At 55.6% G+C, this 15,807-nt stretch overlaps 2 protein-coding genes across 2 annotated transcripts; one reads left to right on the top strand and one right to left on the bottom strand.

Moving 5' to 3' along the window:
- Window positions 1-4,325: 4,325 nt before the first annotated feature.
- On the top strand, window positions 4,326-7,232 carry RHEX (regulator of hemoglobinization and erythroid cell expansion; the record flags this gene model as incomplete). Its single annotated transcript, XM_082494606.1, has 5 exons — window positions 4,326-4,366; window positions 5,138-5,226; window positions 6,126-6,236; window positions 6,615-6,676; window positions 7,026-7,232. The coding sequence occupies 5 exons, from the start codon at window positions 4,326-4,328 to the stop codon at window positions 7,230-7,232; spliced, it is 510 nt and encodes a 169-aa protein (XP_082350732.1).
- A 3,020-nt stretch (window positions 7,233-10,252) lies between these two features.
- On the bottom strand, window positions 10,253-12,431 carry AVPR1B (arginine vasopressin receptor 1B; the record flags this gene model as incomplete). Its single annotated transcript, XM_082494544.1, has 2 exons — window positions 10,253-10,560; window positions 11,453-12,431. The coding sequence occupies 2 exons, from the start codon at window positions 12,429-12,431 to the stop codon at window positions 10,253-10,255; spliced, it is 1,287 nt and encodes a 428-aa protein (XP_082350670.1).
- Window positions 12,432-15,807: the final 3,376 nt, after the last annotated feature.

The raw sequence follows: 15,807 nt of genomic DNA on the forward strand, positions 1-15,807 counted from the left end.
CTAATCCAATTTCCATTTATCTCGGTTAGGCCATTTTATCTAATTAAAGTCCTCGCCCCGGGAAATTAAAGTCCTTGCCTGTGAGGCACCGGCACCGGCGGGGCTGTGAGCCCAGCGTGGCTACCGGGGCACGGCCTGAGAAAGAGCCGCCTCGTGTCTCCTCTTCGGGGGGGTCTCTCCTCCCCGTCCCCGGGAGCTGCTGCCGGGATCCTCCTCCCGCGGCTCCGCTTAAAAAAATCTCATCAAACGTTTCTTCAGCGTGAGTGCAGAGACTCGGGGCTCGGCGGCGGCGATGTCCGCGGCAGATGCAGATGCTTTTTCCAAGCCAAGTGCAAGTTCCCTGCCCTTCCCCACGCCCAGCTTCGTGGCTGCAGTATTTTTTTACTGAGTGTCTGTTTCCCTTTTAAGCTGCAGTTTAGCGTAGCGGTCTCCCTTCCCATCCTAATCAAATATTCATAGAAGGGATTTAAAAAAACCCAACTTCCTAAAACAAAGCCAATTGCAGCAAGTGCCAGATCAGCTGAAAGCTGCAAGTGGATTGTCACGGACATGGTTTATAACCCGAAAATTCTGCGAGAAAATCCAGCCTGAAGGGTCGTTGGGCTTCTGAGATAAACGTGAGTGTGAGCTGTAGCACAGATGAGCTGAATACCTGAAGCAAAACGGTTTGTTTACTGGAAAAGCTCCCTAATTGGATCATCATAATCTGCAAACTCATGACAGTACATTCAGCGTTAAAATATGAAGATTAAATAAATAAAGAGGCCAAACCTTTCATTTAGAAATTTTTGAAGTTAAGCAAATCTATTTCTACTTTTATGTAGTTATTTTAAAAGTAATTTTTAAATCCAAACTCTTAAAGGCAAATCAAAAGTTTATTTCAAGTCTAACAAAATGTTTTTTTTTCCTCTTTCTTTTGGGAGCCAGTGCAAGACTCAGACATATTTGTCCAAAAATTGGGAAAAAAGGCTTTGCTTCGTATGCCTTGATGGCACCTCCTGATGTGGCGGAGGGGCCCAGGGTGACAGACCAAAACACGCAGAATTATTTATGAGACCGAGGGCCTTTGAATCCATCTTGTTAATAAAACAGCAGAAAAAGCACTTAATGTTCAGTAGAAATGTAATGAGACGTGACTGCCAGCTACTGGAACATCCCAGGTCTTGTAAGTAATATCTGGCCTATATATAGTCCTGTATTACTTCCAGGCAGTAACCGTCATAAAGTATATCTTACCCCATCCAGCTTTACATATTTGCCCTCAGATACGTTAGAAATAGGTTATGCACCTTGTGCGGAAAACGTGCCTCTTGCCGGCTCAGTGTACGGCACTTTACTCATTTTAAGAAACCTGCTTTCAGGCTAAAAATATGTTATCTGTGTTCTTTTTTTTCACATTTCCTTTAGTCTAGCCACTTCCACTATTAGCTCTGACTGATTCAAATCGCACCCAAGTAGCATTTTCTGAAAAGCCTTTTTTGTGTTTATCGAGTTCTTCTTCCACCTGTTAATCTGTTTATACATCACTGAGCACTTGAAAGAGTCAAACCCTGCAACAGCAAACACTCACTTTAAAAAAAAATAACAACAAGAAAGCTTCAGTTAAATATTTACCCCCAGCAGAGAAGCTTCTCTGGGGGTGAAGCAGGGCCAGAATCCCCCTGTGATGGAGCTGATGGCCGGCGTGGTCCCCGCGGTCCCGGGGGATGGGGGGAATGTGGGCGGCGACTGCCCCACGGTGGGGACCCATCAGGGGACCCCGACCCGCGATGCAGCTCCCGGGGGTGAAGCCCGACGGCGCCTGGCAGCTGCGGGGACGTAGAGTCTCTCAAGACCGGTTTCTCTCCGCCTGCAGAAAGTCCGGGGGGATTCACTGAGATGCTCTCCCCAGGAGAGGATTGCTGTGGGAGCGTGGGGATGACGGAGGTGTTTCAACGCCAGCGGGCACCGTCCCCAGGAGTCAGGGACCCCGCAAGAAGAGGGGTCCCTCGCTCCCTGCCCAGCTGTCTCCTGCCGGAGAAGGAGCGAAGAGGTCGGGCTGCTGCCGCGCGTCCCCAGCGCCAAAACGCTGCTTCAGTGCAAGAGCGGCAAAGTCAGTTCCTACCGAGCGTTGCCCCCCGGTGCTCCCCAAATCTGCTGCGGACCGACGAGAGTGGGGCCGCGACTCCGCCGTTTGCACTGCGCCGTTATTAAGTGAGGCAGGAAGTTACCACCGACCAGAAAATCCTTCCAGAAAATGGGCAGGAGGAGGCCACTCACCCCCAGCAGCCACCAGGCCGTGCCAGCCTCTGGGACCACGTCCCTTATCAGTTACTGTGTTTTAACCCTATAGAAGGCTTTTACTTTGAAGCACCCAGAGCTGAAGTGCTCAGGGCAGGGCTCTCTGCCCTCGGGAACCACTTTTCTCCAACGAAGCTCAGCTGCATTTTAGCCCAAAACTGGAAGGCAGAGCAAAAGGGGGGACACCTCCAAGGAGAACCACCTGGGGGGATACAGCGTCCCCAGCCCTGGAGCAGAAGCAGCTGGAGAACAGCAGAGAAACACCCAAATATATTTAAATGAGCCAGTTGAGAGAGGGGAAGCGTCATGGAACCTCGTGTGGGCTCGTTCCTGCCATCGCCATTGGGGTAGAGCGAGACCGCATCCGGCACCGAGCCGGTGAGGCTTCTGTACTGCTGGACCCCAAAAACGCTGCCAAAACGTCCTTAATTCTTGCTCCCTCCACGGCCCCGGCTGCCCAGGTCCTGCAGGAAAGGGAAGGTGCGGAAAGCTCTGGTCTCCCAGGTAAAACCCCGTCGGCTATCGCTCTCCACCAGCCGTTGCCGGCGGGTGCGGCGCAGAGCAGAGGGGTCGATCATTGGGATGAGAGCTGGGTTTGGTGTCGGCGCCCGAGGGGTGCCCTGGGGCAGCCAGGCCTGAGTCAAATGGGATTAAAATAAGTAAATAATTAAAATAATTCCCCGTGATTTTGCTTACCTTTAGATTGAGCGTAGATGTCTTGAATTCACTACTCAATAACCAGCTGAGTGGGAGCTCTCTACGAGCCTTGGCTTCCATAGGGCACCTGGGCTGAGAAAGGGTTAATGTGCGGGGGGCTGGAGGGAGGGGGGCTGGAGGGAGGGGGGCTCACAGCGAGGTACCTGGTACACCAAAAAAGTACACGTGCTGCCAGCGTCGTACTGGCTGTTATCTTCAAAATAGATATTTCAATACGCGTATGCGTATCATCTCTTCAATCTCGCCGTACCCCATCTCAGCAAAGAAGCTGCCTGCTACTGATATTTGGATTTGGGTCTTATTTTGCAATTTCCTTTTGAACAGCTCATTTTTCAGATTGTTATCTGCTGCAGCAGCATCTCCTGCCCCACAATAGGAAATGAGCCATTTAAGAATGACAGCCATTTGAGAAGGATGTTTGGGGACAGATCAGTTCAATAAGGGAGGGGGAAAATTCCAGCAAGAAATGGACTTTTAGCTTGACAGTTGCCAAACTGTTTGGGTAAGTGAAATTTCGCAGGAGATTGGTGAGGCTATCGGAAAAGCTTTTGATTAATTACTCTTAGAAATGTGTCATAGAGGAAATTATAGCATCTGATCCATAGGATGGATAATGCCTTCGCTCTAACTATCAATCTATCTATCAATCAATCATATTATTATCGCTCCTTTATTCATCTTATCAAAGCTTTAGTTGAAGATAACCTCCCTATGTTGGCCATTTATAAACAGTAAGTATATAGGCATTGAGGGAAAATTTGAAGTGCTTTTTTGCAAGTGAAAGATCACAAACTGAATGCCCCCGATTGCCATCCTTTATTATAAATCTCTTGAATACTATGGCCAAAAGCCCCAAGCCGAGGGGTCCGGTTCAGGCATATCTGTTTTCTAATTACGTGCATTAAGTCCCCTTGACTTCAACAGGATTTAAGTGCTCACCAAAAGTTAAATCCAAGGTGGTTTGGATCTTGATTGATGCAAGAACCCAACACAAGACCCGTGGCCTTCTTTTGGTTACTTTCTTCTATGGCTCTTTTTTTCCCCAGATTATAGTTATAAATTTTTTTTTTTTGTGTGGATTTAAAAAAACTAAAATGAAATGCGAGAGAGGATTAAAGCAAGAAGAATACATTTCAGTTCTCATTACTACCAGCGCCACGGTGGAGCCCAGAAGCTCCAGTCAAGTATCAGATATGACCGAGGCGGCAGTGTATAAAACCATTAAGCTCCATGATAAGGGCAGGGAGAGCGTGGGGTGGGGTAAGGGGTACCTTACAGTACGAGCCTCGCGCGGAGGGAAGACTGGGTGCCTTTACTTTACACCCGCAATGTCAGACCACTGCTCGCAAGTGGCGAGCCTGATCTTCAGGTGCCGTGGAGCAGCGCGAAGCTCAATGGGACCATTTTGGTTGATTACACCAGGGCTAGCTGCCTCTCTCTGTCCTCCCCCGCCCCCGAGACCTCCAGTGCTTCGCTGGGCATCACAGCGGTCACCGAGACGCCTGGCAGGGATGATGAGCACTTGCGAGTGGTGAGTACAGCGTCCCGGGGTAAAGAGCCACCGGTGGCCCTTCGCAGCCCCCCCGCGGTGAGGGAAACGCTCTAAGATGGAAGGACAACCGCTGGTACGGGGCACCTTTCTGCTGCGGTTCTCCGTCCTCGCTTGGCCGGGCTCTGGCCGCGGGGATGCGGTGCTGTGGGTCCGGGAGCAGCGGCGCAGCGCGGGGATGCTGCAGGGGACAATTACACCTTGTCACGGGGTGGCCGTGCTCGGCAGACACACAGGCGCGAGACTCAGAAAGGGTGTGTGATTTTGGTAGGGGCCATATTCACAATTTCTCTTTTCCAGCAAAGCCTATGCAGCACCCCACCCCCCACCCCGCTGGCAATGAGGTTTTTGAAAACCCTTCTTAAGACGGACCCCCAAAAACACAGCGCAAGGAGCACTAGTCATTTTTGAAAATGAACCCCCAGATTTTGGGGCACATTGCCTTAAAGACAAAAAGCAAAACCAAAACCTGCACCAGCAAACCTTGGTCTAAAATGTGCTTTGAAGCAATGGCGGCCAAACAGTACCTGAACGATTTAAAATCATTTGGTTATTTCTTTAATTTAGATAACATATCTTTCTCTTGTTCAGGTGGGTGCTCGTTGTCATCTCAGCCGTCACCTTGATCCTCTACGCTCTCCTCTTGCTGACACTATACATCGCGCTCAGCAGGAAAATAGGTAATTTACTGTCTTGTTGGCTTCTGTGTTCCTCATTCTCCATTGCAGTCGTCCAGTTCAGAGAGCAAAAGTCATTTGCCCAAAGCTTCAGCATCCCACGGTTTGTAAAGCACAGCCAAGTCCTTGTTCTGGGGCTGCTGCTCGGGGAGCGACCAGCGCCGCTGCGGAGCCCACGGGGGGGGAGAGGGCAGGAGCCGGGCACCTCGGGGACCCGCCGGACCCCTGGGTGGGCCAGACATTGTCGTGGGACGAGGACGGGGACAGGGACGGGGCAGGGACTGACCAGCAGCATCGCTGGGCTGTGCCGGGGGCCGGGCTGTGGCCGGGGGGGGGGCTGCCCCGAGAGCCGCTGTGTGAGCCGCCGTGAGTGATGTGGGCAGTATCGGACAGGGCTGTACAGCCTTTTGTTGCTTCGAAAACATTTTCCTTCATTGCTCTTGTTAGTAAGGCGGTGGAAAAATACCATCAGAATCCATTTGCCAAATATTAATTCAGATGAAGCTACAATTTCCAGCAGGAAAATCTTTCACCCAAAACTGCTGCTCGCATTTGTCCATAAACACGCTCCGCTTGGCCCCGTGGGTCAAACTAATTTCGAACTCGCACGGGAAGAGGCCCTGACGGCGTGATTTAACACTGGACTCTTTCATTGTGGGAGAAGAGGGAGCGCACTTAATCATCTCAGTAATTGAATTGATAGACATTCGCCTGCTCCAATACATAACAATAATTATTGCCGTGCCAGCGGCTTGTGCCGAACGGGCTTTGCCGTGGGGCAGCGCTGGGGCTCGGGGGGGGGGGGCGGGGGGGGGGTCCGTGCGGCACGGCGCGTGGGGTGCGTGGGGCACAGCCGGCATTCTCGGGCTGCAGCAGGATGCTAACTGGCCTCTGGCTTGCAGCCAGCCATTCCTGCGGCGCGCAGGCGAGCGGCAGCCCCACGGCACAGCCCCGGCAGCCTCCTCCGACCTCCGCGGCGGGAGGGGAAAGGGTGCGAAGACCGACCTCCGCAGGTAAGGGGGGATCCTACAGCCACGGGGTTTTGTCCTGGCAGGTGAATATAAAGGTAGGGTATTGCATCTGGGCAGTACCCTCTTCCTTAACCGGCCGTGGAGAGCCTCACCCGCCGGCTTTGGGGTGGAGGAGGGAGCGGGCGGCCGGGCGAAGGGCGGGCGCAACAGCCGCTCGCGATTCCAGTGGGCTCTGGGCTTTCCCTGCCCGGTTCCCCGCGGGCAGGCGGGTGAAGAGGGGAGGGATCACACGGATGCCTTTTGGATTTTCAATTTTCACTCTCAAGTGCGTTTGCTTTTTCTCCCTGATTCTTGTTTGTTTTTTTTTCCCTTTAACCCCCCAAGTAACGATGGAGGTGGTAATGTTTCCTGTTTTTTAAGGGAGCAGTGACACGTCTTCAGAGACCTCGGAGGACTCGGACAGCGGCCCTTCCACCCGGCAGGTACAGCTGCGGGCAAAGAGCCTTTGCCAAAGCACCCACAGCCGCAGCAGCGGCGCTGCTGGTGCCGTGTCCCCGCGGTCCTGCCCGGCCCGAGACCCACAGAGCAGCTACGGGGAGGGGGAAAAATAAATCAAACTGTATTGAAATACCGGCGGTGAGGGTGGGGTGATGGTTGTCACCTGCCATACGCAATGTCCCCCATTTAGAGGGAAACGTCCCCATGGGTCAGGGAGGTCCCTGGGCACAGCCTGGCACCTTGAACGGCCGCACGCCTTCGTGGGGGTTGAAGGGCAAAGCCGCCCCGGGTGGGTGCTGGTGCCTGACCTGGGGTTCGTGTCTGCTTCTCCAGGGCCCTTCCTCAGAAGAAAAGCTCAATTACACGTCCCTGGTCTTCCCGGGGAAAGGCCACGGGTCAGGTTCCGCCAGGGACTACGAGAATGTGAAGACTGGGGCAGACTACGTCAACGTGGACCCAAAGAAGAGGAAAGCGGATTTCTGGCCCTGCTCCAGCCCGGTGGCATCCAAATCCATCGAGTACACCGAGGTGAAGCTGTGACTCCCGGGATGCTGCTGGCAGGGTTTCGGGTCAGACCGCTGCCGGGACGGGGAGATGCCTGAAGCCCCCGGCAGCCGCGGGACCGAGGTTTCCCCTTCCCCTGCCAGCTTTTACTCCTTGTAACACTCAACCCCGCCGATACAATTTGCTTGGCATTTTACTTAAATGCATCACTGTTCCTGAAGGCTGCTGAGCGTGGGGTGGCGCAGGGGTGTGCTCCTCCTGCCCGGGCTGAAATGTGCTCTCCAGATCTGTGTGATGGCCCTTTTTCTCATTTCATGAAAGCAAACAAAACATCCCCCCCTGCCCCCTCAAAATGGATGTCCTTAGGGAGGGAAATGCAGTGGTCTTCAAAATATCCCCCCAGACTGGCTGGCACCTCCTCTGAATGAGGCTTTCTTTGCTGATTGCTGTCACAAAATACTTTTACATCCAGTTTCTCCACCGGCTTTGCCCCCGCTGCCCCACAAGCCCCGATTCCTCGCCCTCCCCTGCGCTCCTTTTCCTTTGAAAACCTTTCCAAGTCCCCGTCGCCCTCAGAGCTGCCGCTGGGGTTGGGGTGGCCACGTGGGTCACTCCTGGTCCCTCTGGGGACCTCCCTGCCCCAGCTGAAAGCCGTAGACATCAGCCCAGCTGGCAAAGGGATTTATATCCCCCCTCCTCGGCTGGAGGACCCGGGCTAGCTGCTGGTGCCTCTGGGCTGTGAGGGGCACAGGACTGCACCACAGGTCTCCATGTGAGCACAGGCAAGTCAAATCCCTCTGTGTCTTGTGGGGAGGGGTGATATTCGCTGTCTCCCACCTTTTGCTTTTCCTGCTTTGTCCCTGCACCAAATGCAGGAGTCGGCTGCTCTCCCCCCGGCCCCGAGCGGTGCCCGCACCCAGCAGAGCTGCAGAGGGGGGTCAGTGCCCCGGGCTGGGGCACATGCCACTGCCCCCACTGTGATCTGGCACCACGTTTCACATTTTCCTTAAGTATTGGTTTAATTTCCAGGTGACTCTAAGCACAGCACTGCAATTTTCTCTAACAGAAGTGAATTGGGGGCTCTGCGGCTCGCAGAGATAAACTCGGGATTGCCAACTGAAATATGCTCAAAGGCTGTTATCTTCTCAGCGGTGCTGCTTCCCCTGCTTGTCAGTGATTACATCTGTCAGGTCACCTTCATGCTCCCGAGGTCCGGGAGCGCCGGTGCCCGGCCAGCCCTGCCCGCGGCGGGGGCTCACGTCCTCCCTCCGCTGCGGCAAATCGCTCCTGTGAATGGAGCTGGTTCCTTCCCATCATGCTGCATTTTGTTACTAACGATTTTTCAAAAAAAAAAACCAACCCCAAAACAAACCTCCAAAGTGCTGGGGAAGGGGAGCGGTGCAATAGCTGGGAGTTTTGTTAGGGGGATGGAGCCGCTGCTTCCCAGCACAGCTCCCCTCCGTCAGGGATGGAGCGGCCCCGAGTGCTTTTCAAATCGGCTCCGCAGCGATGGGCTTTAATGAAAGGTTGTGAGACGATTGATTCGGTATTGATCCTGGGGGGGGGTCAGGCACTCCTGGGTTTGTGACCTTGTTGTGCAGATCTGGCCCAACTTGAAGGGCACATGAAGGAAAATGTTCAAAACCCCAAATAATCTCTGGGAAACATCGCTAAAGGCCAGGAGAGGTGCGGGTGTGGAACTGGAGATGAGGCCAAACCCAGCCAGTGGGAGTTCCTGGAAAAACTGATTCAAATGCTTGGTGATTAAAAAGTGAAGATAATTTCAGATTTCAAGAAACTTTAGTGTCTTATTTTTACAGATTTAGCCTGTGATAACAGAGGAAATAATGCACGTCGCTTGCAGGGGGTGCGGTACCTTTGGTGCTCGTTGGGGCACCTGTACATCCCCCATCGGGAGCTGTGGAGCTCGACTCCCAGAGCAGAGGGGTGCTCTTGCCTGCCCCGCTCCTGCTTGCTTCTTAAACAAAACAGCTTCGGGGAGACCCACAACGCGCAGGGAGAAGGGCAGGGGCCAGGCTGGGGCTGCAAGGCTGGGGCTCGTTCCCGGTGCTCCCGAGTTCCCTGAAGCCCTGGGTGGTTTTTGGCCCTCTGATCTCTGCTAAATAAGACAAAAGCGGCAGCGATTCGAGAGCAGCTCTTTAATGGGCTGTGGCAGCCGTTGAGCAGCGTGGGACAGCCCTGTGCGGTGCCGGGGGGGCCGCGAGTAAAGCGAGTAAAGTGTGGGGGCAGGGAGGGATGCAGGACCTGTCTGGGCGAACTGGGGCTGGGCCAGGGCTGCTCCGAGCAGCTCTCCGGTGCTGTCAGCGCCGCATTTTGGGCACTCGCACCAGCGCAGTGCGATGCTGCTGGGCAGTAGCGGGATGGCTGTGTGTGACAGGAGAGGACATTTCTGCCCTGTGGCTTTTGCTCCAGCGCCATCCCCGTCCCCAGGGAGGTGGGCAGGGGGTCCGGCTCCAGAGCTGCCCGTCTGCAGAGGGCAACGCCAGGTATGGGGAGGGGGCAGTGTGTGCTCTGCCCCAGGGTGTGGGAAGCTGTGTCCGCTGTGCCAGCAAAGCCCTGAGGATGGGTGACGAGTGACTTTGCTCGCAGGGAGCTCTGAGTAGATGTACCCGTGTTGCCTCCTGCTGTGCTCAGGCTGCTTTGCTGGCATCTGTTAAACACCCAAAGCTCCAGTCCCTCCAGGCGCCGCATCCCTGGCGGATACCTGGGCTGTGAGGCGTTCCTGGAGGAGAGCAGCCAGGCAGCGAGAGGCTTCCTAACCTACGAGCGAGGTGGATGCTGCGGTCGGGCGATGGCTGATGGGGCTCTGTCTGTCTCCTCCGATGCTCCCAGCAGATGCAGCACGCACAGTAGCGAGCACGCAGGGGCAAGGTGGACAGCGATGCTTTCTGGGTTCAGCACACCGCTTTCTGCAAAATGAGATGCTACCAGGCAGGGAGAGGCACGCCTCTGCAGTGACAGCGTTGGTGGTGTCACATCTGGTGGCAGTTGTCCTCAGTGAAGGGATATGCCTGAGCACTGGCCACCGCTGCAGCCTAGAGTGTGCCCAACTCGGTCGCCACCTCCTCGCAGGGTGGGTAGAAGTCCTTGGCGCTGCCCCCGCGCAGGGGGATGCCGGCGGGGCTGGCGTGGTGGCTGTGGCTCAGGATGGTGGTTTTCCTGCTGCAGAGGCTGCCGGTGGAGCCCTGTCCCCGCAGCCCGGGCCGGGGGCTGCCCCAGCAGGACAGGCAGCGTGCCGCGTCCTGCAGCAGGTGCCCGCTGAAGAACATGTAGATCCAGGGGTTGCAGCAGCTGCTGAGGCTGGCCAGCAGCATGGTGATGGTGAAAGCCACGTTGGTGGACTCTGGGAAGGCAAGGGAGAGAGCTGAAACCTCCACCAGGCTGGGCAGGGTCCCGGTGTGCAATGGGCAGGACCCTGGGGGCTCTTTTTGGCTCAGGCACATGTCCTTTGTCCCACTCCCGTCCCGTCTGACTGGCATTTCTTGGGGCAGGAGAGTTTGCAGCGTGGCAGGCAGAGCCGGGCTCTACCCTTGGCTGAGGGTTGCAGGTGAGTGATGTGCTGTAACAGGGATGTGCTGGAGCACATCCTCTGGGAGAGTGCTGGGAGGTGAGACCCAGCAGCTTTTGGACCTACCTTCAGCCTGTTTGCTGGCCAAAGCATCACACAGAGGCCTTGCAATCCTGAATAAAGTTCATTCTACCCACAAACAGGCTAGGACAGCTACAGAAAATTGCCAGAAAAAGTCAAGCTATGAAGTCAGAATTCCACTTCTGAAACTTCTGCAGCTGGCTCAGCAAAGCCTTAGGGGCACTCGATGCTACACGCGAAGGACCCACTCCAGCAGCACGATGAGGCCGCCCCGGCAGAGGGTGGGAGCAGCAGGCATAGTTAAAACCCTCTCTGCACTCACATACCAATCACAGCGGCTCCTGAAGCAAATTCCCAAGTGAGGGAAGAGACACACATGGCAAAGATATTCCCACATCTTTACACGTCCCAACAGGTGATGGTCAGAAGCCATTGCTTTTCAGTGCTTTTTCTGGTAAAAGCAATGATTTGACTCTGCAAACTGTGTTCCATAAATACTACGGGGGAGCAAATTTGTAGCCTTCCCCATGATTTTTAAAACCACAAAATTACATTCATCTCGTTTGTTAAAAATGCACTGGGCGTGCTGTGTGCCTCAGGAGCCCGGGGCTCTGGGCTGCAGCCCAGCATCCCCACCACTACTCACCATCATCAGGAGCATCCTCGTCCCACACCGACCACATCTGCATGCTGAAAAACGGTGCCCAGCAGGCAACATAGGCCACCACGATGACAAAGGTCATCTTCACCGTGCGGATCTTGGCACGGGAGATGGTCCGCACGCTGCTCACCCGCGAGGGCTGCCCACTGGCACATTGCCCGCTCTTCTCGGAGGAGCAAGGAGTGGGAGGGACGGCCGCTGCGGCTCCCCCCGTGGCAGGGGCACCACTCTGGGTCTTGCCCTTGAGGTTCTTGCAGATCTCATAGCAGATGAGGCTGTAGCAGACGGTGAGGATGCCGACGGGCAGGATGAAGATGCACAGCGTGGTCCAGGTGATGTAGGCTCGGGCTCCCCACGGGTACCTGAAGTCCGCCCAGCAGTCCAGCACCCCCGAGCCCTGGCGCACCTCCCGCAGGGAGAAGATGAAGATCTGGGGCAGGCTGAGCAGGCAGCTGAGCAGCCACGTAGCCCCGATCATCGCGTAGGCCTGGCGGCTGGGCTGCTGCAGGGTGCGCAGCGGGTGGCACACGGCCATGTAGCGGTCCAGCGTCATCACGATGAGCATGTAGGTGGAGGCGAACATGCTCAGCACCTGCAGGTACTTGACTGCCCTGCAGAGCGGGTCCGGCCCCAAGAAGCGGTACGTCACCTCCCAGATCATCTGCGGCAGCACCTGGAAGAGCGCAACGCCCAGGTCGGTCAGCCCCAGGTGCAAGATGAAGAGATGCATCCGGCTCATCTTCTTCCTCAGGCGGTACATCGCCAGAAGCACCCCCACGTTGCCTACAGTCGCTACAGCCAGGATGGTGCCCAGCACCCCGATCTCTGCCTTGGCCAGCTCCTCGTCCCGGGTGTGCAAGAGGGTCAGGTTGGGGTCCCCTGCCAGAGTCTGGGGGCTCAGCAGCCCCTGGCCGTGCCCAGGCCGGCTGTGAAGAGTGCTGTTCCAGCCCCAGCCTGGCTCCATCCCTTCGGGAAGCTCCGCAGGAGTGCAGGCAGCTATAATGCTCGTCTCTGGCCTGTTAACCCCCCCTGCCTCCCCAGGGCTGAGCTCTCTGGGTCAGTGCTCCCCCTGAGCACTGCTGCCCCAGCTCCTCTGCCCCCGGCTGGGGGTCTGGACATCCTGTGGTCCCCACCACTGCTGCAGGTTGTCACCTCCTCGCCCTTGTGCTCCTCAACATCACACCGACCCTGTGCTGAGCGGCTGCAATTCCCTTCTCTGGCTGTGCTGCTCTATGCAAATATCCCCGATGAGCAAAGAGGTGCGCGAGCCCCTGGTTCAGTCCTTGATCTTTCTCTTGTCTGCATTAAACATTCCCAAATCCCCGTTTCTCCCTGGAGTGCTCATCTCACAAGTCCTCTCTCCCCCCCCCCTCCCCGGGCACTGGTGAATTGAAGGGGGAAGGAGAGTCCTCGTTGTTGCTTCTTTCTAGTGCAGCAAAAGTAACAGAAAACGCTGCAGAGGCTGCATCTCTTTGGCTTTTTCGCTCCAAGAATAGTAAAAGTCAGGTGAGCGGTGCCGGAGCCCCCGTGTCTCTGTGGGAAGCGGGGCGGCTGTCTGCTGGCGGTGGCTCTCGGTCGCCGTCCGTGTGTGTATGTGTGCACGCCGCCCGCCCAGGCGTGGGTTTTATAGCCTGGCAGCTCCCCTCGCCGGCTGCCCCCCGCCTGCTGCCTCCACCCGCCGGCTCTGCTGCTGCGCTCTGCCGAGCGCTGCCGGACGCCGCAGCGGGCAGCTGAGACCCGGTTCCCCTCCTGCCGCTGTCGGGGGAGCTGCAATCCCTGGGCTTTGCTGGGGGCTTTTACCAAATGTGATTTCTGGGCAAGAGCCGAAGGCTGGGAATCCTCCTGTGCTTCCACCCTCGTCCCCTGCATCCCCTCTTCTGCGGCGTGCCTGGGCTGGGGATGCTCTGCCCCTGATCTGCACCGTCCCTGCTAGTCAGACCCCCCTCAAACCTCTGCCCTTGGCTTCTGCTGGCCCAGCAGGAGAAGGGTCTCTCCCAAGAGCCTGTGCTCGGGGGGACAGGGGGGCGCGGGTCCCCTGGAGCAGCAGGAGCCAGACATGCATTGGATTTGCGCAGCTGGGTCTCAGCCCCACAGCAAAGCCGGCGGAAACAACAATTACTGGCACCACATCCTGAGACTGCCTGTTTTGACCTGCTGTCCCTTTCCTTCTGTGTAGGAGGGGGATGGAGACTGCCCCCGGGACATGGCAAAAGCCCGACGCTGCCTGCTTAGCCCTCAGATAAACGCTGTTGTTTTACTCCATCGGACGGAAATCCACCCCAAAGGTGGGGAGCGGGATCCTGCTCATTTGCAGAGCAGCCTCTGCCTCTGCTTGTCAATAGTTGCCCCGTCCCGCATCTGCACAGAGCCTGGAAAAACTTCATGGGAAAGGAAAAGCTGATGGGGAGAAGCGAGCTGAAGGGGCCCCAGCGGCTGCAGGCTCTATGCAAAGGTGTGGTGTGAGCCAGAGCAAAGGCGACGGGCGACAGAGACACAAACACCCGCAGTCAAAGGACAAATGCACTACAATTTGCGTGGCTGAAAATACAGCGGAGGCCACAGCTGCAACGCTGCCGCATCTCGCCTGCCGCGGCAGAGCTGCGGCCGAGCACGGGGCCGGGGGCTGGGGCTCCTGCTCCTCTGCCCCTTCTCCTCATCTTCCCTGCCCGCTCTTTTTTGAGTCTTCGATGTGTCTTCCCGCACGGTGTGCGGTTGCAAAATATTTTCATTGCATACATATACAAATATACGTGTGTGTGTGTGTATACACAATTTCACTTTTGTTTTGCAACATTAAGGCTTTGTTTTCCCCCTACCGGCTATTGAATTATGTCAATAAGAAATAAAGCCAACCATCTATTTCCAGTGTTTTTTTTTCCCATCTCTACTGGGGGAAGTCGGCAGCAGCAAACAAAAGAAACGCACCGACACGGGCTTCTTCCTCCCACTTGTCAGCTTGCCACAGGCTTCGCTCCTCGCAGAGCCCGCTCTGGCTCGCTGGCTGTGATATTACGATGAAGTTGCCTGTGAGAAGGCTGTTATTTGCTGAATAAAGATTTGCAGATCACCTCTAATAACCATAAATGAGCGCAGTTTGTATCTAATTAAAAGACATTCATCCTTATAAGACACCCTATGGATATAAAGTACCCGTCACAGGAAAGTGCCTGGCTGAGGTGCTGGGGTTGGAGAGAGGAAGGTATTCAGTGACTAATGTAATTTTCTATGTTTGTGATCGGGCAGCTGATTTTCTGGAAGATTAATAGAGGGCAGCACAAAACCCCCTACAAAGCGATGAAAAGCTAAGATGAAGGCAGAGATGCAAGGGCAGGTTCTGCAGAGAGAGAGAAACATTTAAAGGGTTTTGAGGACAGACTCATCTTTAGCTGGCACCAGTTTGATTTGGCAGCAATTCCCTTGGAGTTAGAGCTTTTACTCCAGATTTGCCTCAGTTTAGTTGCAGGGAGAACACTTCTGCAAAGGCGCTTAGAGGAAAGCGAAGCTAATTCACGAAAGAAAAAAATGATCCTTGAAAAATGGAAATTCGTTTTCTTTAAAGAGAGAGATTATCACGGCAAGGAAATATTTTTCAAGCAGATGGATTAAAAAATAAGCTCATTTTACTTCACTGGTTTCCTGAACGTTTTGACACATCACCAGTATTGCCGGGCTGTACATGGCTTCAGCAAAACTGGAGATGGGTTCTCCAACTTGGCAGCTTGGGAATTACTCGCCGGGCGCGGAGCGGGTTTATTTAGTGCTCTGGGAACCCCTGGGAGGTGATGGCCCAGGTCTGCCCAGATGTGCCCAGGGGTGCCTGGGCGGCCCCTGCCCCACCCATCCCATCCCATCCCATCCCATCCCATCCCATCCCATCCCGTCCCATCCCGTCCCACCCCGTCCCACCCCGCCCCATCCCGCCCCATCCCGTCCCATCCCGTCCCATCCCAGCCCGCCCCAGCCCCAGCTGCAGCTATTTAAGGCTGTTTCCCACAAGCCCAGCCCCAGGGGAGCAGAGCCCGGGGGTGTTGCAGGACGGGGAAGGTGCTGCTGGTCTCTGGTAACACGTCTGGCGGTGCGGTGCGGGGCGGTCGGTGTGCCGGGCGGAGGGAGGATGCGTGTGCAGTGTCACCCCGAGGGCTCTGCCCGCTGGGTATCGCTGCCGCAGCGTGACCCACACCCTGAAACACTGTGAAAACTGTTGTCACGAGGTCTGTGTTTCCCCCCCCCCCCCTCCCCCCCTCCCTGGGGTGTGATGCTGAGGTACGGGACCATGTAACTGGATTTCTAAGCTCTTAATGTCTGGTTTGTTGAGGTAACGCCGTATTCCGTAGCTAATT

Source organism: Vanellus vanellus (genome assembly GCF_965231255.1).
Source record: "Vanellus vanellus genome assembly, chromosome: 23".
In the NCBI taxonomy this organism is placed as follows: Eukaryota; Metazoa; Chordata; class Aves; order Charadriiformes; family Charadriidae; genus Vanellus; species Vanellus vanellus.